The sequence below is a fragment of the Eulemur rufifrons genome, chromosome 4, assembly GCF_041146395.1.
Source record: "Eulemur rufifrons isolate Redbay chromosome 4, OSU_ERuf_1, whole genome shotgun sequence".
NCBI lineage: Eukaryota > Metazoa > Chordata > Mammalia > Primates > Lemuridae > Eulemur > Eulemur rufifrons.
The window spans coordinates 22,875,924-22,897,999 of record NC_090986.1 but is presented as its reverse complement, the minus strand read 5'-3'; the positions used below and the strand labels follow the sequence as shown (position 1 = coordinate 22,897,999).

The 22,076-nt window shown below is 37.2% G+C and overlaps 1 protein-coding gene across 3 annotated transcripts in view; it reads left to right on the top strand.

The window, feature by feature from the left end:
* Positions 1 to 22,076, top strand: part of FGF14 (fibroblast growth factor 14) — a 644,239-nt gene that overhangs the window by 1,890 nt on the left and 620,273 nt on the right. The window contains exon 2 of one of the 3 annotated variants that reach the window (XM_069467077.1): positions 6,383 to 6,456. The exons of the other annotated variants lie outside the window; for them this stretch is intronic. Within the exon in view, the coding sequence (XP_069323178.1) occupies positions 6,411 to 6,456 (46 nt within the window). The 5' untranslated portion in view covers positions 6,383 to 6,410. The remainder of the gene's footprint in view (positions 1 to 6,382; positions 6,457 to 22,076) is intronic. 3 annotated transcript variants of the gene reach the window in all.

Sequence of the window (22,076 nt, the reverse complement as noted above, 5' to 3'; positions counted from 1 at the left end):
AATGCAACCAAGCTTGGGTGGCGCGCTCCGAGGGGGCTGCCGCCTGCGGGTGCAGCGGGAGGCACAGGAGGAGGTGTGGGTGGGCGGGGATGGAGGTGGTGGGCGTGGAGGCTGAGCTCCCTTTTCGGCCACCACTTCCGCAGCAGAAGGGAAACTGCTAGTTGTTAGACCATCCAAAAGGGTATATGCTCTGGTGCTCAGGCGGAGAATGGTGCCCCCAGCTCGGACTTTGGGGAGTCAGTTGAGGCTCTGGGAGTAGCCTCTGGCTGCTCCGCGGGGGCCCGGTGCTGCAGTGGCTCCGTGCTCTGCGCTGGAGTCCCCATCCCCATGTTCTAGCTCCTACACTCTTTCTACCCAGCCGCCTCTGTTTCCTCCTCCTCCGTCCCCTGTCCTTTTACCCTTCTCTCTCTTAACTCCTCGGCGTTTAGCAACTCTGAACCAATACCATCATCCTGAGAATTATCCAAGGGGAAAACAGTGCTGTCACCTTACCATCCTCGTTTCTGATCCATCCATGAGGTGCACCCCAACCCCTGGGTGCTATGTAACACTTGCTGGTGCTTTTGTTCATACAAAACCAACCCACATCTGCAACACTATCTTACAACCTAATTTGAAGACCTTTTTTGCAAGACTTCTCCAAAGTGGAACAAGCCAAGGGCTGTAGTTGGGAGAGGAGGGGTTACTGCCTCACACAGTAAGAATAGTGGGTTTTGAAGCTTTCTTGTGCTCTTCTGTGAAGAGATTTAACTCCATTCTGAGAAAAGAATACCGTAAAAGCATTTTTTTAAGATGCGACCATTTATTTGTCTAGGGACCTTGAAGCCCATAGTTCAGTTCTTCCATAGTACTGGAGAGTGGGCAATAATTCAGCAACGAACAGTAAGTTTCTTTGCAGGGCTTTGTATTTTTTTTTGTAAACGATGTTACTGGAAACACTAATTTCTCCCTATACACGATTCAAGATCTTTTTATTACACCTCCCCCACCCCACCCACTTTCATCTCTCTGGAATAGTTTTTTTTCCCCCTTTCAAGGCGTTTTGGAATGTGTCAAACAAATGACAGTTTATTTTTAGAGCAATTTATTTTTCAGCTTATGAATACTAAAGTACTTGGGTGTGAATTGATAGGTTAACTCAAAGTGTGTCTAATAACCTCACCAACTATTCTAATAGGATAATTTAGTTTTAGATTGCTAAGGATTAGAGTTCCAACCTGGGAGTTAGAGGATTTAGTAGATTTTTAAAAAATGGGACATTAATGTGTCACGATACATATCTCACCTTCTAAAAGTTTTTGCCTATTAAGCTTGTCTCACACCCATATCTTGTCATTCCCTTTCACTATTGTACTTGGTGAGTTCCATGCTCCTTCTGCAATTAATGTGAAGTCTAAAATCATTTGCAGGTTTTTGATCCCAAGATAGCAGTACAACTAAGAAGTTAATTGGGTAATTAAAATAAAACAAAGACTAAAATCTTCCTAACTGTTATAACCAAAAAGAACAGATTGACTACTATCTATTATGTTATCTTAAATCTAAAAAGAGGACAATTAACTGATTTGAAATTAAGAAATTTGGCAGAATACTGCCAAGTACCAGTGAGTTTGGTGTAAAGCACTTCTTAGTATTTCAGAGATAAATATTAGATTAATTTTTCTTCCCAATCTTTGCAAGTTATGAAATAATTTACTGATTATTCCCTATTCTTTAAACTGTCAACAAGTGTGGATAGTTTGATCCAGGGTTCCTGAGAAGAATTTCAAAGTACTGCTATATAATCAGTTGGTGTAAAAATAAGCAGATGATAGAATTATGAAGTTAAGGGCAAAGTTATTCATCTACCCAAAAGTTTTTAATTAGCTTCATAGTGCTTAAGTAAGAGGTGTTCATTAAATAGTGTTTTGCAGTTGTTTTAATGTAAAATTTTACTGGAAAAGAACATGAAAAATGTATTTGCACAATATATGCTTTTAAAAATAAATTGCAATAGCTTAAAAGTCCTGGACATAAAGTAAACTTACTATCCTCATAAAAACACCCAATATCTCACAACTATTATCAGAGGGAACACACACAAACACACACACACACACACACACACACCCAAATGTCCTACTTTCCTAGCAGAGCAAATAGCTATGCATTTAGAATAAATGTTACCTGCTTCAACTTTCACTGCATGAGTCATGCAAGGTGACTGTATTTTAGGCAAATCATTAAATAGGGAATACTAAGTCCAAGGTACTTAGTTTGCCTGGAGGAGGCTTGATATGTTTCTTTCCAGTATGAGAGTTTGGACTGACCAATGTATATATAGCAGGCTGGTTTGGGAAGTAATGTAGGTCACTGCACTTTAAGCCAAGGGCACTAAGGAAAGAAATGTGGTTGAAAAAAAAAAGTCCACATAAAGGTAAATACTAAAGTCATGGCACTCCTGTCTCTTCAGACACATAATGTAAAACAAACAAAGGAAGCCATAGACCCTTACATACACACACACACACACACACACACACATTCACCCCCACACAGGATACCCCCAAACCTCCATGCCTTGATAGGATTTTGGATTAAGATAAATTGTGATATAAGAGAATTTATTGAGTAAGAGTGTCAGTGGTGTGGCAAGTGTCAGTACAAAGCAGATGCCCTGGCCTAGACCTAGTTCTGCAGAGCACTTTGAGAGCATCTCTTTTTGGAACAAACTCTCTCTCTCTCTCTCTCTCTCTTTTTGGAACAAACTCTCTCTTTCTCTCTCTCTCTCTCTCTGTCACGTAACCGTGAGATGGAACAAGCAGGGTTTGGTAGGATCCATTATCACTTTCTATTTCCTACTTGTTTGTCTACCTTTTGTCTCTACTATTTGCCTTTCACTAAGCTGTTTTAAGTGCCAAAACTCACCTGATATGCCACTGTTACTCAGTTAAATATACCTTTTTTTTTTTTTAAAGCTACTTGTTTTACGTCTAGGGCTGTCATGGTGTTTTGAAGTGAGAAAATGGGGAGAGAGGGAAGGAAGAAAGAGAGTTAGCACTTTTTACTCCTTCTCCTTCTCAGCCTGCCGACTCATCCTGGGTTCCTGTAGAGCTGGGAGCCACAAATGGGCCACAACCTCTGCATTTCTAAACACTGAGTGTATGTCAAATGAAGACATCAAATCCAAACTGTATGGCTGGAACACCAAACAGGTGTAAGCTTCTTCTCCCTCTAACATGTTTGATTTTAGAGTGGGATTCAATGTAATTGGCATTGGACTCCATTCAGGAAGCTGTAGCTCCTTGAGGTAGCAAAAGGAGTTTTACAGAGCAGTGCTATTCCAGGAACAAAAGGATGGCATTTTAGATAGGCTTCAAAGTACTGACTTGTTGGGAGAGTGAAATTTTCTTTTTTGAAATTGATATCCAAGTTAATAAGTGTAAAATTCAATGCATGATAATCTAAACTTAGCTTTAACAATGAAGATGACTTTGGCTGCATCCAGGTACAGCCTGTTCTCATCTTAGACAGGATATATAACTGAGAAAATTTGTTCAAATGATGCATTGCTTTCTGAAGGTGCTAAAGCTAATTCTATACTGTATTTCACATTCCCCACAATGAACCATTCCTTTAAAATGTTTGAACCCAGTCTTCCATGTTTTAGCAACACAAACATTGGAGACTTTTGTGAAGTGTTTTTATACATATGGTAACAAGGACAACAACCAATGTTTTCACTCCTTTGCACATTTTGGCATCATACCTCACTCAAATTGACTCATAAGGTTTCTATAAATACCATGTAGATGTCTCAAAATGGAAACATTTATTCAAAATAGTTTCTTTTGCCTTAAGGGGAAACAGTTGGGATGTTTGAACAGTAGAGCAGAAGCTCCTCTATTCAGTTTTAAAGGAATCATTGCACTGAGCCTATATTTTTAATAAAATCTTGAGCCCAACCCAGTACCACCTCCAGGAGGGACAGGGAAATACCTATTTAAACAGCCACCTGCCCAGTGCTGTAGTCTGTGTGGTGTTCCTTAGGATTGTCATTTGTGTATCATATACTAGATTTAGTTATGTGTTCAACCTGGACACTGAAAGGCAGGGAATTTTCTGACAGAGACTTTCAGTTCCTCCATATACCTTTAGAGATGTAATAGTATTTTTGCTTTTCTGCTTTTGTAGGATCAACTATGTCCTGACGTTTTTCCTGTATATTTCTTCAGTTGTTACGAACTAATTTTTTACTTTGGTCAGAATGTAAAAGGTAGATTGATGAAGGGAAGGGAATAAAAGGAGGAATTTTTAGGGACTTCCTAAACATAAATGCAAAAAGGAGGAAGAATGCAGATGTGTTTTATAGGGACCACTGAAGTTTTTGTGTGTTTAATCTACTAACACCATCTAAGAAAGTCATTTGGCAACTTCTTAAAAATATTCTGCACATGACACATGGCAGGTTTTAAATTCATTTTGGTAAAACGAATTAGTAGTGAAAAAGAGGTGACTCGGAAAAAGTAACTGTGGGATTACAACTCGCAGGATTATACATTTTACTTGGTTAAGTTCACTTAACGCTTACTCCTTTCCGATAGTGTCAACCAAGAATTTGGCTTCTAAATGATAAAAAACAAAAAAGAAAAAAACGTGTTAGTGGCCTTAACGTCCCGCTCTTCCTCCGCCATGACTGGGCATCCCAAATCGGGTTCGCACGTTCCCTTGGCCCGCGGTTTATACCTTCTCTCTAAATCTCAAAACTTGAGGCCTGTAGTCTATTCTCCACACTTGAGTCTTCCACAAAAATACAAGCTAAAGACCCAGTTGCATTCTCCCCTTCTGTCACTCTGGGCCTTAAAATAGCAAATGTTGGGGCACCTAATACTAGGTTCATGTCTGGCAGAGCCCTTTCATTTTCTTTTCTAATCTGAATTTTCTTCTCCTTAAAAAGGAAGACATTCACAAAACAGTGAGTACACTGTTCCTCTTCTGAGGAACTCCTGTCTCTGAATATGGTAACGGGGACCTCATTTGCGGCAAGTTTCTATTCTTGAGGGGACCGCACATAAAGAACTTCCAGTTCCGGCTGCTTTGACAGGAGCCTCCCTCTTTAATATTTTGTTCTTTCACAGTTTTAAACGCCGTCATCTAACTTGGTAGCTCCCTGCACTTGCGACAACCACATTTATCTATTTCGCTTCCTCCTTTTTGGAGCCACTTAAAAAGGGAGTGTGCTGGGCCGCTGTGGCCTCGGGCTGAGAGGCAGGGAGTTTCTGTCAGGGACGAGTAAGTTTGGCGGAAGCCACGGCTCTGGGCAGAGGCCTCTGGTTTCCAGAGAAGTGTACCATTATTTGTCTTCTGCAAAGCCGCGAGAGGGCCAACGCGGCAGCTCTTATTTGCTTCCAGGTGTCCAGCCCCTTGGTGATGTGGCTGAATCTGGCTTCCGTGTCTGCACTACTTTGGTCCTGAAAAGAGTGGGGGCGGGGTTAAGCGGGCAAAGCGCGCGGGCTTCCTCCAGGCGTCACCCGGCGGCTGGAGTCCCCGGCGGCCAGAGTCCCCAGCCCAGCCGCGCTACTGCGCTCGCGGGAACCGGCCACCAGCGCGCTCTCTGCCTCGGCGCGCCGGGGACTCCGCTACGCAATGCGGCGGAAGCGGGCCGTTGGGGCCGCCGTAGCGCGGGAAGTTTCCGTTGCCACGGAGATGACCTCTGACCGCGGGGTGTCTCTGGGGCCTGGCAGCCGGCGCAGCCGTTGCTATGGAAACCATGGCGGCGCTGGAGAAAAAGTGGCGCTCCGGCCGGGGCTGTGGCTCCTGGGAGGGCAGAGTTCTTCGCTCCTCGCACGGGGCCGGAGGCCAGGGTCGTTGGCTGCTGGTCCGGCGGCTGGCAGGGGTCGTGTTTGCAGGCCACTCCGCGGACGTAGGGGCTGAGAAAGCCACGGGAGGCTCCCTCTGCCCGTGGCTCCTCGCCTCACAGTCCTAAGCGCCTGCTCTGGCCCCAGAACCGACTTCAAGGAAAAGGGAATGGGCGGGAGGAAGGAGCCGGTGATTTTGCTCAAGCTCAGGACTGGGAAAGGATGAGACGAATTCTGGTCTCAGCTTCCCCACTAGCTACTAGGAGACCCTGGGCGTGTTCCTGAAGTTTTCTGGGCCCCAGTCTGTTAAACTGCTGTAAGAAAAGTATTGATTAGGTTAATCTCAGGTCAGCCCCAGCTCTAACAGTCTAGGTTCTTATAACTTCCATACGCAGCAGCTCTGATTCTAAGTGAACTCTCCTGCCCTTTCCCTGTATCTCTCCAGACCTACGTTGAGTATAAATTTAAATTGTATTCTCAAATCAGAGACTATCAAAGATAGGGAGGGAGCGACCATGGGGATCATGAGCATCCTCCTTTTACAGGTGTGGCAGTTCCTTCTTAGTGGAGAAAATGACAGTTCCAAGAGACAGTTTTGGGACTGGAGGCACAAACACAGGTGGCAACTTTGAGTCTTGGATGAAGAAACACGTATTTTACTGGTGACACTACGAAGAGCTCCTTATGCATTTCATAGAGTTGTGTGTTTGGTGCTGAAATAGATGACATTTCATTATATCTGTTATATTCCCCAGATGGCTTTTCCTTAAAGACTTCTAAGCATTTGGGAGGGGGTGTCTATCTACACTGTCTTGTTTTTCCTTCTGTCAGTTTCAGGCTATGGAAAAAATCACTTAAACGTTTTAAATCTTTTTTTTTTTTTTAAACCTCATTTGTAAATTAAGTTGAAGAAGATTATTTTCAGGGTTTATTCCAACTCTGAAATTCATGAAGTATTTCTTTTAGGTCCACATGCTCTTTGTCATCTGAGTAGTAACTATTCTCTCTCTCTCTCTTTAATTTACTCAATAAACACTTTAAAAAAGTACTACTGTGTTCCAACTGTTGGTTGATGTTGGAGATACAGGGATGAAGAAGAGTTCTTCCCTCAAGGAATTTGCAGGAGACACAAAGGGTGAGATCAGTTCTGGTGATGTGACATGTCCTATGAGCTGTATGTAGATGGATAAAGGTGTTATAGGGCCAAAGAAAAGGGCATGGAAGGCTTTCTGTAGGGAATAAAACTCAGGCTGAGACATGAAGAATGACTAGGAGTTAGCCACGTGGGAACAGCACTGGTTAGGCTGCCAAGGAAGAGAAAACAGCATACTTTAAGCTTTGAGGATGTCAGGGAGTGTGGTGTGTACCAGGAATGTCAAGTACAGCTGAGAAATAGGAGGGTATTTGTAGGGAGTGGCAGGTGGTAGGGTTGCAAGGTATTCAAGAACCGATCATGTGGTCTGTTTTGTGACATGGTCACATTTACACTTTAGACAACTGTTATGTTATGGCCACAGTGTGGAAAAGACCTTTAAGTGAGGCAAGATTGTGGAAAGGCCATAGAGGAAACAACTGAAGCAGCAAGAAGTGGTGAGGTACAAAATAAGGCAATGACAGGCACTAGAGAAGAAGTGGAGTCCATCCATCTCAGTGGCCGATGTGAATTTGAGAAGGAAGTTGAAGGAGGAGTCTAGAATTTCTGACTACAGGTTTTGATTTGGACAGCTCCTGTTGAGCTAGTCCTCTGCCTATTTGCCAACATAACACGCCCATCTTCTTGAAACATGGAATAAAAACTTGGCTCTCTCCAGACTGTTCATGTTGAGGGGCTGAGCTTTTAATAGCAAGCAGAAAACTTTGACACACTTCTTTTTATAGATTAAAATTTAAATAGGTAGTTCTAGGGAGAATTGCTCTGGGATAAAGAGTTCATTTTCTTGATTTCAAACCTGAAAATCCTCAGGAGTGGGAAAAAATGCTTTGTAATCAAGTAAGTCAAAATGATTTTTTAATGATTACATACAATTCTTTGTCAATAGCAGATGTTTTTATACACATAATACTTGGTTTAGTTTGAGGAGTCAAGTAATGCAATTAAAAGCCAAGTTTTCAGATTATTCAGGTCTGGGAAGAAAAGGAAGTGTGAACTTTATTGAATTTACATACATAAGTGTATGCACCTGCTTTTTAGAAGGAAATGAATGTAGTTGTAATTAAAATGCCTTTTTTTTCCCCTGTAACATTTTGTTTTTCTGCACAATTATAGTGGATCATTGGAGTATGTAGTAACCTTTTCTGTAATGCTGCCTCTTAAAGTGTAGTTTGGGAGGGATTGTGATCTCTATTCTTTCCAATTCCTGTGTGGAGCACATGCTATAATATTGTTGTACTTTAAAAAATAAGAAATGTGAAAATAAAAAGGCTTAAAGACTAAAATACAAATAATATTTCTTACCTTAAGAGCTTCTTTTTTTTAAATAGCCACTTATTTAAAGTCAGAAACTCATCTTCATTAGTTGTATTACTGTTGTACACTAGGTGCTGTAATTCTTAAGCAAAGGAAAGACTGTTAGGAGACCTGTGTCAGTTTTCTAATTAAACACTCAGTAGTAACCATCATTCTGTCTCAATATTGTACTGTTGGGGCAAACTGAAAACACTAACCCAATATGCAGTTTCCTTCTTCATTATTAAATGATTTATTTCTTAGGGATATATATTTTTCATTAACTTAATTATCTTTCTTTTACATTTAAATTTTTCCACTCAGATTCCAATTGTGACAAAATCCCTCATATCTCAGACAATAATGGATATTAAATATTGGAAATACTTTTAATGAAATGAATACTAAATGTTGGAAATATTTTAATGATGCAGTAACAAATTTGATATAGGGTAAAAATTTTGCATCATTATTGCTTATACTTTTCTCTTTTCTAATTATATTTCCTTTTAAAATCTTGGGAATAATTTTAAAGAACACAGTGCTGAGGTGATTCTGATACATCTGTGGCACACGTGCATTTGCATGGGGGATACTAACCAGTGGCATGTTCGCTACAGAGAGCATGTGGTCTGATATGCAGAGCCATGAAGTCTGGTCGACTCTGCCTGACCCCTTGCTCTTTGCTGTAGCAAAGTGCTTTTCCATCACTGAGAATTCTTCCCTTTGTCTCATTCTCCCTGTATTCATACTATCCTACTCTAGATTTTGTCCTTTTACATATTTTCTTTAGTTATATCTTTCAAAAGTTTTGTCATCAACTTACTCTTCACATAAGATCCGGATTAGCGTTCAATTGGATTTTCAACTTTTACATGCATCACATTAGAAAAATAGGCAAAAAATAACAATGCAGTTGTCAGAAAGTAAATGAGACACATCTGCCTGAACTTGAAACATTTACCCAAAGTGGCATTTGTTTGACTTAATGTTTTTCTTTTTGTATTTCAAATTAACATGTAAAACCACTGTGATGTGGATTTACTGCTTTATAAGATTATATAATTAATTGATTTTGGGGCTCTTATAAATAAATATTCCTGCTCATTTTCCCATTGATGAATGTGCATTAAACTTACTAAATTTTTAAAAGCATATTATTCCTTTTCTTTAACCAAAATATCCTGAATTATTTTGAATACTATGATGTTATCATTAGCTCAGCTCTAAGTAAGTAGTAATATTAACTAATCTTTAGAGAATGCTTTCTTTATGCTAGGCACTCTACCTATGTTACCTAATTTAATCCTCAAAGCCACAGGTCAGAACTTCTATTCCATTAAAAATTATGAAGCCTACGCATGAAAAAGTTAAGGAAGTTGCCGGAGAGTACCCAGCTAGTAATTGAAATATCTGTGTATAAACCCAAGTAATCTTACTCCAGAATGCATACTCTTAAATCCTTATATTTCAGCTGCCTCACTAAAAAGGATGTTCAACAGAATGTTTGTAGAAGTGACCAGTATTTGTCTATGTTTTTGTGAATTATTTTGTCTTGAAACTAAAAGGAACTGCAACCAATTCAATGTTTAGGCATCTAGAGTTTTTAATGCTTTCTTATTGAGATATAACTTACATACATTAAAATGCATAGTTCTTAACTGTATAATTCGATGTAGTCTGACAATTAAATGCATCATTGTAACCACTACCTCAATCAAGATATAGAATTCCCATTACTCCCCCAAATTATCTCTGTTTCCATTGAATTACTATCCATGCCCCCTTGAAGAAGCAGCCACCATTCTGATTTCTCTTACCTTAGTTTGGCCTGTAGTAGAACCTCATATCATTAAATCATGAAGTCTTCAGACTTTTGAGTTTGTTTGCTTTATGCAAACATATTGTTTTTGGGATTCATTCATGTCATTTGCATGTTAGATATGTAGAATTTAATGTGGTAGCATCTGTTTTATTTTGTAAACTAGAAACTCTTAATTGAACAGACTGACTTTTAGTTAACATCCAAAAGTTGTCAGGAACTGCCAAGATCTAAGAGTTTACCCAGCTTGCTAGTCTGCCACAGTTACATAGATGCTGGTAGAAGGCAGGAGACTCCTGGGTCAGAGATAAAGGAGTTTATTACTCAGGGTACAGAAGGCAGCATGAGCTTCATGTGCTCCTCAGTTCCCCTTGTCCCCCAGATCCCTCAGGAGCAATGCTGAATGGCCCAGGTGGATGCTTGCACACAGTGGGTTTGTATCACACCTGAGGAACTCTGAGTTTAGGAAATTCCCAATCTTTTAAGAGACTTCTAGCAAAGCTCCCTAATCTTTGCTGTGCAGGGAGCATTATCTTTATTATCCTGGTCAGGAAACAAATCTGTCCTCTAACCAAGAGGAAGGCTCTCTCTCTAGATGACAAGGTTGTTTGCTATGCAAATAATTTTGCAAAGATAGTCTGGTACAAAAGCTGTTATAAGACAGGCAGAAATGCCATGAGTAAGTTCTCATTTAAATCTGTTTTTACAAGGCAACTCTTTCTTCCTTTTCTATTTCTCTCAGTACCATCATTCTTACTGCTCTAGTGATGCACTTAGTCTTTAGAAAAATACTTGTTATTTAGAAATTATCTTAAAAGTGATCCTGAGGTTTTGAAGAGATAGAAAATGTACAATCCTAGATGATAAACTCATCAGCATTTATTAAATAACTAAAAATATAAATATACATGTGGTATATTACATGTTCCCATATTCTGTAAGGATTTGGTGTTTGACCCGTAAGTACTTCAGCTAAATGTATGAAGAATACTAGTTATGAGAAAGAGTTCTGCAGGAAGACTCAACTGGGATGAAAGGGGAAGAAAGGGCAATCTTTTAGAGAAGTGTGACCTGAGGTGGCTTTTGAATGCATGTTTCATTTCGTAGGAGAGATAAGCATATTCTTGGCAAGGAGAATAATGTGAATGAAAGTCAAAGGCTAGAATTATTTAGGATAGAGTAAAAGGTGCATGATTGGGGATTTGTGGAAAAGTTAATGGAATCATATTTTGAAGGATTAGTGAAAGCATATTTTGGAGTTTCAAAGCCTGGCAGAGAAGTTAGACTGAATGTGTTAAAAATTAGTGCACTAGAGAGCATTGCTAAAAAGGGGAGTGACATGATTGAGAATTGCTCAGTTTTAGTTGGGAGGTGTACTGGGAGGAAGGAGGGATTTTTGTAATAAGAAAGCAATCAAATGAAAATGTCTTTCTATCAGTTGGAAATGGGGAACAGGAGCCTGGAGGAAAGGATGGTTCTGGGTATGTAATATGGGCAGAAGAGAGATTGCTCAGTAATTTGGAAGAAATAAATCGAAGGCATACATTGAGAAATCATGGACCAGAAAGGGCACAACTTCCTTGGAACTTGGAAGGAAGGGCGCAATGAAGGGTGTAAATGAGATGTAGAAGTCACTGTGGTCATTGTGGAGCCTCATGGAGAAGTGGCCTCCATCTACTGTTTGAGGTCATAGATGATTTTTTGAGAATGTGAGACAGGAAATAAGCTATCAGCTGCATTTATGTTGTTGGTAGTTACATGTAGTTGATAGTTGGATGAGCATGTGTTATACATTTTCTTACATAGTTTGAGCCCAGTTCCCAGTTTAAATTTTCTTATGTAATTTGAAGCCACTCTGCTAGCCCTGATGACTTTATTGGCTTTTCTAAAGAAGGGAAAATGGCTTTCACTACTTTCTTCAAGATGTAGTAATAAACAACTTTGTAGTACTTATGTACTTTTCTTTGCAGCAATTTATTTCCCTGCAAGATGATGTTTTCTAGTGAAATAGCACAACTAAGAAGGACTAAAAATGCCACAGGCTATTTGGATATAAGGAACTTTTTATCAACTTGGACCACATTTTTTTTTTTCTGCAAGAATTCTAATGTGCTGCTCTGGCTCTAGTAGTGTTATGTGTTTTAGTAACCCTTGATCATTGCTTAGTGGAGATATGTGTTAAGGAAAAGTTTGCTAAAAAGTACTTTTGTAAATGAATTTTGGTTTCCTGTTCTTTTCTGTTATAAAATCTGAATTGTATTTTAAGGGGGTCAGTATCTGTCTTCTGGATGTTTTAGTGGTTAAGAATGCCACAAAATTTATTGATGTTCTAAGGAAGAATGATATTCTAAGGAAGATAACTTTTGTTAAAATAAGAGCAATTAAATTGTTAATAGCTGTTCACACTTTACAAAAATGTAACTTATTAATGCCTTATAAGCAGCGGTTGCAACTTCTTTGATTTAGAGCTAGGATGCTTACTGGAAATCACAATTTATAAGACCAATATTTATAGGGCCACAAGCATAATTCATACAAGAAGGCAGAAGAGGTTCATTTTAGGTGGTGATAGCATAGTAGACATACTGTGGTGGGAGCAGAGTGGCAGTATATACCTGAATTCTGTCATTTCAGTGGCTGAGTAGTGATTTAATCAAACTCTTTGCAAATTAGGGTAAAAGCAATAGGTAGCTGAATAATACTAAATACTACAGCATTAATTAAAGGGTCTGAATGTTTTGCATTAGCATAGCTTTGAGTAAAAAATTGAAATGTACACCTTTTACATGTAAAGATGCCACTTCAGAATCATGGTCTAGTATGTGTCATATGGATATGTACACATTTTCCTACCTGGTATCTCTGGTGCCCACTAACTTGTATTTGAGAGAGCCTGAGGAAAGGAAGTTAGAGTCATTCAATTCACTGATTAACTTGCAACCTTACTGTAATTTTTAAATTGGGTTTAAGTTTTCCCAATTTTAGGGGCAAACATTAAGCAAGTTGAATGTATTTATGGGTATATATAAGAGCTAGACATTTAGCTTGTGGCTAAATCCTAAGTGTTTGTACACTTACCCCATCTGTTGGCCATTAGAATCTTTCACTCAAGAGAGCCATTTAGGAAGGGTTCATATTAACAGTAATTCGAAAGCAGAAAGAAATATCTCAGAAGTAGAGTAGGTTCAGTACAAAAATAATTAATATTTTGTTTTTAAATTTGTAATTTTGAAATTAAAAATAATATTTAATACTCACACAAATTCATTTCATAGCTTTCAAGTAGCTTTTGTTGAGATTATTTTAATTAAAATTTAGGCACTGAGATCTGCAGCATAAGATATAATTACCGAACAAGACATTTTTAAGTGTATCTATTTCCTACATCAAGTTTACTAGTCAGGCATCTTGGTTATTATTATTTATGAATTGGTACAGTATAACCAACACTTTAAGGAGGCCATATAAATAACTTAGAAGTAAGAGTTGAAATCTCCAAATAGGTGGTACGTTTAAGACACACTATAGGTTCTTTTATGGTACAATGTTGTCTGATACCATGATTTCTCTGTATACTGACAGATATTAGATGAGAAGCAGAAAATAAGATGCAAAAGGAAACATACATAGTCAATAAGACTGTAGGTTATTTAAAAATTCACTGGGAGGAAACGAGAGGCATCCTGAATAACTTCTGTTGTCTCTTGTCTCCATATGGTCATCAAAGGGGTTTTGAGATACCCTGTGCTATCGATTGCCGCTGCATGTGGCTAGACATACTTGCCAATAGTTGCCAATAGGTTTTTACTTTATAATCTCCTAAGGACTTCTATGACTCATAGTTCCTTATTTACCTTTCATCTAAAGGAGCAAAAGCTGGAAAGCTCTGGTTGTTTGATTTTAGATGCTGTCCGCATTATTTTTTATTTTCTTTGTTTGTTTTTAGTTTTCCTTTAGATATTTTACTTGGTAAGGAGAAAGGACATTCTAAGACCTTGATTCCAAGACCCCTTTAAAATTAATCAGCTTGTGATCACTTTGAGGGCTGATCTCCAATTTGATCAGAAGTGATGGTTTAATAAAACAAAAACAATATGTAGACTTGTGGTATGTATCTGCAAGGTAACACTTAACTAATTTTTCTGATTAGTATTGCAGGGTACGGTAATGTCATAGAGTGATCTTTCATTTCTGTGGCTGTGGTGCTATAGGGCCCACGAAAAGGGCATGGAAGCCTTCCTGGGGGGAAAAACTCTGTCTGATTCACAAAGAATGATAGCCAGGTGGAAAAGGCACTGGGTAATCTTTCAAGGAAGAGAAAGTAGCATACCTTAGGCACTGGGGGCATGAGTGAGTGTGGTGAGTACCAAGAATTAAAAGTACAAATAAATGAGGAGTAGAAATTTGAATTGATATGCTTTCCAGTAGACATAATGATATGTGAAATCTGAGAGTTTTACCTTATCAAAAATAGTTATGCTTTGTATCTCCCAAATATAATCCTCTAGTAGTCCTTCTTTATATGATACAATAGACAGATTCTCAGCCATCTTCTTATTTGCCATACATGATGGATAATATTCTCATGTCTAATGTACTTTTTTGGTTATTTTTTCCTGCCCACACAAGTTATAACTTCCTCCTTTCTCTACATCTCAAGAAATAATAATGAAATATTGTAACAAAAGCATTATTAAAAGAATGGCTTTGAATATATTTTAATTATATAAAAAGTAAATATTGACAAACACAGGATCTTATTTTATTATTAACAAATTACTTGAGCAACATCTTACAGCTGATCATGACATATGAGTGATGGGACACCATGACTGAGAACTGACGTTTTAGATTTTAATGTTTAAGGGTTGGTCTCCTTTTTAAAAAAGATATTAAAAATTTTGGGTAATATTTTAAATGTATGATATACCACTTCAGATAGTTGATTCAACACCCAACACTTACTGACTTCTCTCTACATGAAGAACAGTATGCTTGGCCCCATGAGTGATCCATAAATAAGACAGGATCCTAGCCTTTCTAGGGGGATTAGAGGGCTCTGGACAGTTGGGTAAAGAAAAAAGAGTTGCTGGGGATGGTCAATCCTGGAGCTAAAGAAGTGATACTGATAGAGATGAAGGAATGAACTGATTCATACTCCTTCTCCTTATTCCTTCCATTCCCCTTTTCTCCTTGTCACTGCCAGTCATGTCATGAGATTCTACTCATTGTACCAAACTAGGGATGGATTTGGACTGGAGTATTTCAAACAGAATGAAGAGTCCACCCTGTTCTTAGATAGCATTTGATGATAAGTTGGGTACATTTTTAAGTTGGAAAGATAGTATGCAATGAAGATAGTAACAGCTGCAAAATAGATTATGACTGGAAATTAGTTTATTGTTCTACAAGGCTCACTGACATTGCCTTTGGGGTCTTTGTGGTTTTGTTTTTTGTTCTTTTAAATATGCTTACTTGCATACAAATAAACATATTTACCTAGCAAATAATGAGAAAATTTTAAACAACATTTTTCTGTTACATAAGAAATCTTAAATAATTTGTGGTATGATTCAATTATAGTTGTCATTGCATTTCTCAAACCTAGATTATAATCCCACTTTTATTAACAGCTTTTGTGAAATATAATACACATACCATAACATTCACCCTTTTAAAGTATACAATTCAGTATTTTTTAGTATATTCACATAGTTGTGCAACCATTACCACTAGCTAATTTTGGAACATTTTCATCAACTTAAAAGAAACCTTATATCTGTTAGCAGTCATTCCCCATTTCCCCTTCCCCCCATACCATGGTAACCACTAATATGTTTTGTATCTCTTATGGACTTTCTTGTTTTTGGTATTTCTTATAAATGAAGTCATTCATTATTTGGCTGCTTTTACTTAGCATAATGTTTTCAAGGTTCAAGTATGTATCAACATTCATTCTGTTTTATTATTGTATGGCATTGCACTGTATGGTATACCATATTTTGTTTATCCATTCTTTAGTTGATGGACATTTGAGTTATTTCCATTTTTTTCCAATATAAATAATTCTACCATGAGCATTTGTGTATAAATTTTTACATGGATATATGTTTCTATTATCTTGGGTATGTCAATAGTAGTTGGATTGCTTGGTCAGATGATAATCTATGTTTCACATTTTAAGGGACCACCAAACCGTTTACCAGAGCAGCTGTTCCATTTTACATTCCCGATAGCAATATATGAAGGTTATAATTTCTCCTCATCCTTATAATACTTGTTATTGTCTGTCTTTTTGATTATAGTGATCCTGGTGGACGTGAAGTAGTATGTTATTGTGGTTTTGATTTATATTTCCCTAATGAACAATGATGTTAAATATCTTGTAAGTGTTTATTGGCCATTTGTGTATCATCTTTGGAGGAATGTCTATTCAAATCCTTTGCCTATTTTTAACTGGGTTATTTATCTTTTTATTTTTGAGTTATAAGAGTTCTTTATATATTCTGGATACAAGTTTCATATCAAGTATATGATTTGCAAGTATTTTCTTCCATTCTGTGTATTGTTATTTCACTTTCTTGATAGTGTCCTTTAATGCACAAAGTTCTTAATTTTGTTGAAGTCCAATTTATTCATACTTTTGTAACTTATGTATTTGGTGTCATACCTAAGAAACCATTTTCTAGCTTAAGATCATAAAGACTTAGTCCTAAGTTTTCTTCTGAGAGTTTCAATCTTTATATTTAGGTATGTGATCTATTTTGAGTTAATTTAGAATATAATGTGAGGTCAGGGTCCAACTTCATTCTTTTGCCTGTAGACATCTAACATTTGTTGAAAATATCATGAGACATATAAATCTTGTTTTGAATTAATATATAACCAAAAGATATTTTTACCATTCTTAATTTGTTTTACTAGGGAACAATCTAAAAATGTCTTGGTATTTGAAAGAAGTGAGACTGTAGTAGGGATACTGTGAAAATTTTTGGTAACAGTACATGCCTACTTTTACTGTAGCTTAGTTTGAAGAACTTTTAAAAAATTAATACTCTTGTGAAATGTATAAGCACTTTTAAGAAATTAATACTGTCATGAAACTAGAACATGTCTTAGTCCATTCAGGCTGTTATAATAAAATACTTTAGACTGGGTATTTACAAATAACAGAATTTAATTTCTGATGGTTCTGGAGACTGTGAAGTCCAAGATCAAGGCATCAGCAGATTCAGTGTCTGACTGACGAGGGCTCACTCTCTGCTTCAAAGACGGTGCCTTTTGGTTGCATTCTCACATGGTGAAAGGGAAGAACAAACTCTCTTGAGCTTCTTTTATAAGGATACCAATCCCATTCCTGAGGACTCTGCCCTCAGGAACTAATAATTTCTTAAATTCTTAATACTATTGCATTGCGGATTAGGTCTCAATATGAATTTTGAGGGGACACACACATTCAGATAGTAGCAAACACTTAGACTATGTGTAGATAACAGAGTGAACAATTTTTATATACAGATGGTCCCTGACTTACAATAGTATAACTTACTATTATTTGACTTTACAATGATATGAAAGCAATACATGTTCAGTAGAAACCATACCTCGAGTACCCATTCAGCTGTTTGGTTTTTCACTTTCAGTAAAGTATTCAATTGAGATAGTCAACCCTTTATTGTAAAATAGGCTTTGTGTTAGATAGTTTTGCCCAACTGTAGGCTAATGTAAGTGTTCTGAGCACATTTAAGGTAGGCTAGGCTAAGATAAGATGTTTATTAGGTGTTTTTGATTCATATTTTTAACTCATGATAGATTCATTAGGACATAACCCCACTGTAAATCAAGGAGCTTCTATATTTATCTTTGATTCAAAAATTGCTTTGACTCTTCTTCTCTATGTTTATTTTCAAGTCATGGACATTTCATTAATGTATCAAAAATATGTTATATTTACATTTAATTTGTCTACTTAATTTTAAAGTTAATGTAATGAAGTTCAGGAGTCGCTGTGAGATATAAACTATACTTCTTGAAATTAAATTTATTCTGATTCACTTATTAAATATCTCATGCAAAACTTAAACATTCCTTGATATGAATGTCATCTAAAGTTATAACAGAGCAACATTTCCTGCTTCAGCTTACTGTGCTTTTTTGAAAAAAAAAACCCAACAAACCCTATTTTTCAGTAGATTAAAGCCCTGTCATTATAAGTAGGTAGAGCCTTTCTCAAAGCAGGTAGACGTTCTCAAGGTCAATCATCTGAGGAAATTTGCAAACATTAATTTGAACCCAGAAAGTTAACTAGAGTTAACTAGATAGGAAAAGAAACTTTACGCTCTCTCTAATACTTCTCTTGAGTTAGGATATTTAGGTTGCTAGATATAATTGGGCATTTTGGGCAGGTTGGAAACTGAATAGGGAGGCAGTCAGGTACTGAACTTTTCACTGAAAACAGGTAAACTGTATGTTAGATTATCTAGTTCTATGACATTCTATGTTGATTTCCTTTGTATTATATCCAAATATTTAGTTACCTTGTTTTTAAATATTTCTGCCTTGCCTTGGCTGTTTTCTAGGGAATTAAGAGAAGAGACATTTACCTTTTCTTGAAGCAGGGTATTAAATTTAGAGCAGTGCCAATATTCTCTCTTTTGAAACCACGATTAGTGAGATACCCAAAGGGGAAGACGAATTTCAGGAGGCAAGATTAAGGCTATAAGAGGCCTAGCTGGCTTTCCAGTGAAAAACTTTAGAGGATCCTGGGTTTATTTTTTAAGGATTATGGCAATTTGTCTCTCCAGAAGTAAATTTTTTTATGACATAAAAAAATTCTTTTCAATTACATTGCCAGGGAAGAGTACAATTATGTGAGATGACTTTTGCTTTACTTTTCTAACTTGTTTACTTGTTAGACAAGTAAGCAAAGTTCAGCCTCTAAACTTTAGAGCAGGGTAGAATTGTTAACATGAGCACATTAGCATGTTGATGTTCTTATTGTCTTAATCTGTATGCACATTTAACATTCAGAAACATATAGTAAATGTTGGCCTTTGAATTCTCTCTTTTTTTGTCTTTGTGTGTGTGTATTAAAAAAAAATCTCCATATTACCTAGGTCTACAGGTAGATAAAACATACAGAATCAAACACAGAGATATCTCTTTGCTCTTTCTTTATCTTCAGTGTTAGACATACAGCTTAACACTTAGTGGATTTGCTGAATGAATGTAGTCAGAATAAGATGGATTTCCTTGAAAATAAAGATGATATTTTTCTAATGCCCTTAATTTACTTATCTCCAACCTAAACTTGAAAGTGGTGCTGTAAATACAAATAACCACTTTAGTAGAGGTTTTTGATGATGCTGTTATAATGTTAAAAATAAAATATTTAAAAATTGGAATTTGACTTGCTTAGCCATTTCCCTTTAATCGAAAATGTCCTTTAGAATAAATGAAAACACTCTTTTATGTCCTCCTCCATGTTATAGATGAAACTTTTGGTACAACTCTTAGTGAAATGAATGTATCTCTTTTTGACTTGTACTGACAAAAATGTCTCTAGTCCTATTTATCTAGATGGGCTAGTTTTGTGTGATCCTGTTTAAAGGCCACTAAATGCCTGTGTTCTTACTGTTTTCCACTGATAATTACATAGCTATATATTTTAAAAATCCTTTTTTTGCTACCGTTAGCTCTCTTACTGAAAGAGCAGTATATGAACTTTGGAGTTAAAGATTAAAATCCTAGCTGTAATTTCTCTGTGTCTTAGTTTTTGTTTGTTTTGTTTTTGGTAATAGAGGGAGAATATTTCCTTTATATATTTGTAGTGATTAAAAGGATATGTTTGTAATATACTTAATGCAATACCTAGCACATAGACATTTGTATATTAGTTCTTTCCTCCCCATTTCCTTGTCAGAAACAATGTTAGTTTCTTTGCTACATTCTTTGATAAGTTATCTATACTAAAATTCATATTTTTAATTAATTTAGTATTTTAAAGCTTTTACCTATAGCTAGTGCTATAGGGTTCATAAATACATTTTTTTTTTTTTATTTTTTTAAGACTTTATTGTTTTGGAGTAGTTTTATGTTCACAGCAAAACTGAAAGGAGGGTACAGAGATTTCCCACATACTTTGCCCCACACATGCACAGCTTCCCCCATTATCAATATCCCACACAAGAGTGATACATCTGTTACAATAGATGAACCTACATTGACACATCATCACCCAGAGTCTGTAGTTTATATGAGGGTTCACTCTTGGTGTTGTAAATTCCATGGCTTTAGACAAATGTATAATGTATTTACCATTATAGTATCATGCAGAGTATTTTCACTGCCCTAGAAATCCTTGTGCATTTTAAAAATGTGTCCAAGTAAAGGTTGAAGGCAGACATATTTAGAGGCCTGGTAAAAGCCTTGGTCTACTGAACCTTCTTTTGTGCTTTATAGGCCTAACAAGTTAATTATTTGTAAGCCTTTAGGACCTAAAGGAGCCTAGAACGTTGCATATTTCGCCCAGAGTGAGACTGGCTGCAAACAGACTGTTTTGAAGTCCTTATAATTGTTCTTGAGCTTTTAAAGAACATTGTCAAATATCTGTGCCAGAATATTAGAACATCTGTTTTTCTTGTATATATTATAGAGCACCTTTTTGGCAATAGGGACTGGTTTCATGGAAGACCATTTTTCCATGGACCAGGGGTGGGGGGAATGGTTTCAGGATGATTCAAGTGCATTACATTTATTGCACAGTCAAACCTCTCTGCTAATGATAATCTGTATTTGCACCCACTCCCCAGCACTAGCATCACCACCTCAGCTCCACCTCAGATCATCAGGCATTAGATTCTCATAAGGAGAGTGGAACCTAGATTCCTCCACATGCACAGTTTACAGTAGGATTTGTTCTCCTATGAGACTCTAATGCTGCTGCTGATCTGACAGGAGGTGGAGCTCAGGTGGTGATACAAGCAATGGGGAGTGGCTGTAAATACAGATGAAGCTTTGCTTGCTCACCCGCAGCTCACCTTCCTACTGTGCAGCCCGATTCCTAACAGGACGAGGACAGGTACCAGTCTGTGATCCAGAGCTTGGACACCACAGTTATAGAGTATTAGTCATGTATACCAAATGAATACTTTAAAATGTTTTCTAGGTTTTTATGATATGTATATTTCACTTCATTGTAATTATTGTCTTCCTTAATTGCTTACACCTGAAAAACTTTGAGGAAAATTTTACTGGTAATTCTCATTCTTGGATGCTTTTTACCCTAGTTATAAATGAATGAAGGACATTTTAAAAGCAACCTTTTCCTATCATTATTCTGCTAAGAGACTAACTGCCCAACTATTCCTTTATTTCTTTGGATTTAAAGAAATCTCATTTGCTGCTTTGAACTCTTTATTTTGCTGTTGGGTTTTTATTTCTTTTCCATCCCCCACCTAACAAAGTACTTAAGTCAGTTTTGCTATGGGTGATTCTGCTCACACCTGAATACTATAAATAGCCTGTTCTGTCAATTTTTTTACTCATGCAAAGTGTAACCCTTTCCTTTATTCTTCCTTGACTACTTGGGACTCTGTCATTCATTTCTTTTCTTTAGGGAAAAAAACTAACCTAGATATTTGAAATCTAGCTTATTTGCATCTTTCGAAGGGCTTGTAGGAAATGCTGTGCTCCATAAATGAGCATCCAGTCTTGGGAGGCAGAGACGTTGTACCCAATGAGCACATTTCTCACACCAGGCTTCAGGTCACTGGGGCTGCTTCTCACAGCTGGCACCACTGGGCTTGTGACAGGTGCTTATTGCTTGAAAGTTACCACGAGTAACCGACTTCTCTTTTTCTTTGGAATACATTGGAAAACACACAATTCCAATGCACTCAGAAAATAGTTTAGAGAACCTTGCAAGTAAAAATGATCTGATTCAAATGTCAACTAATTAAGTAATTGACTT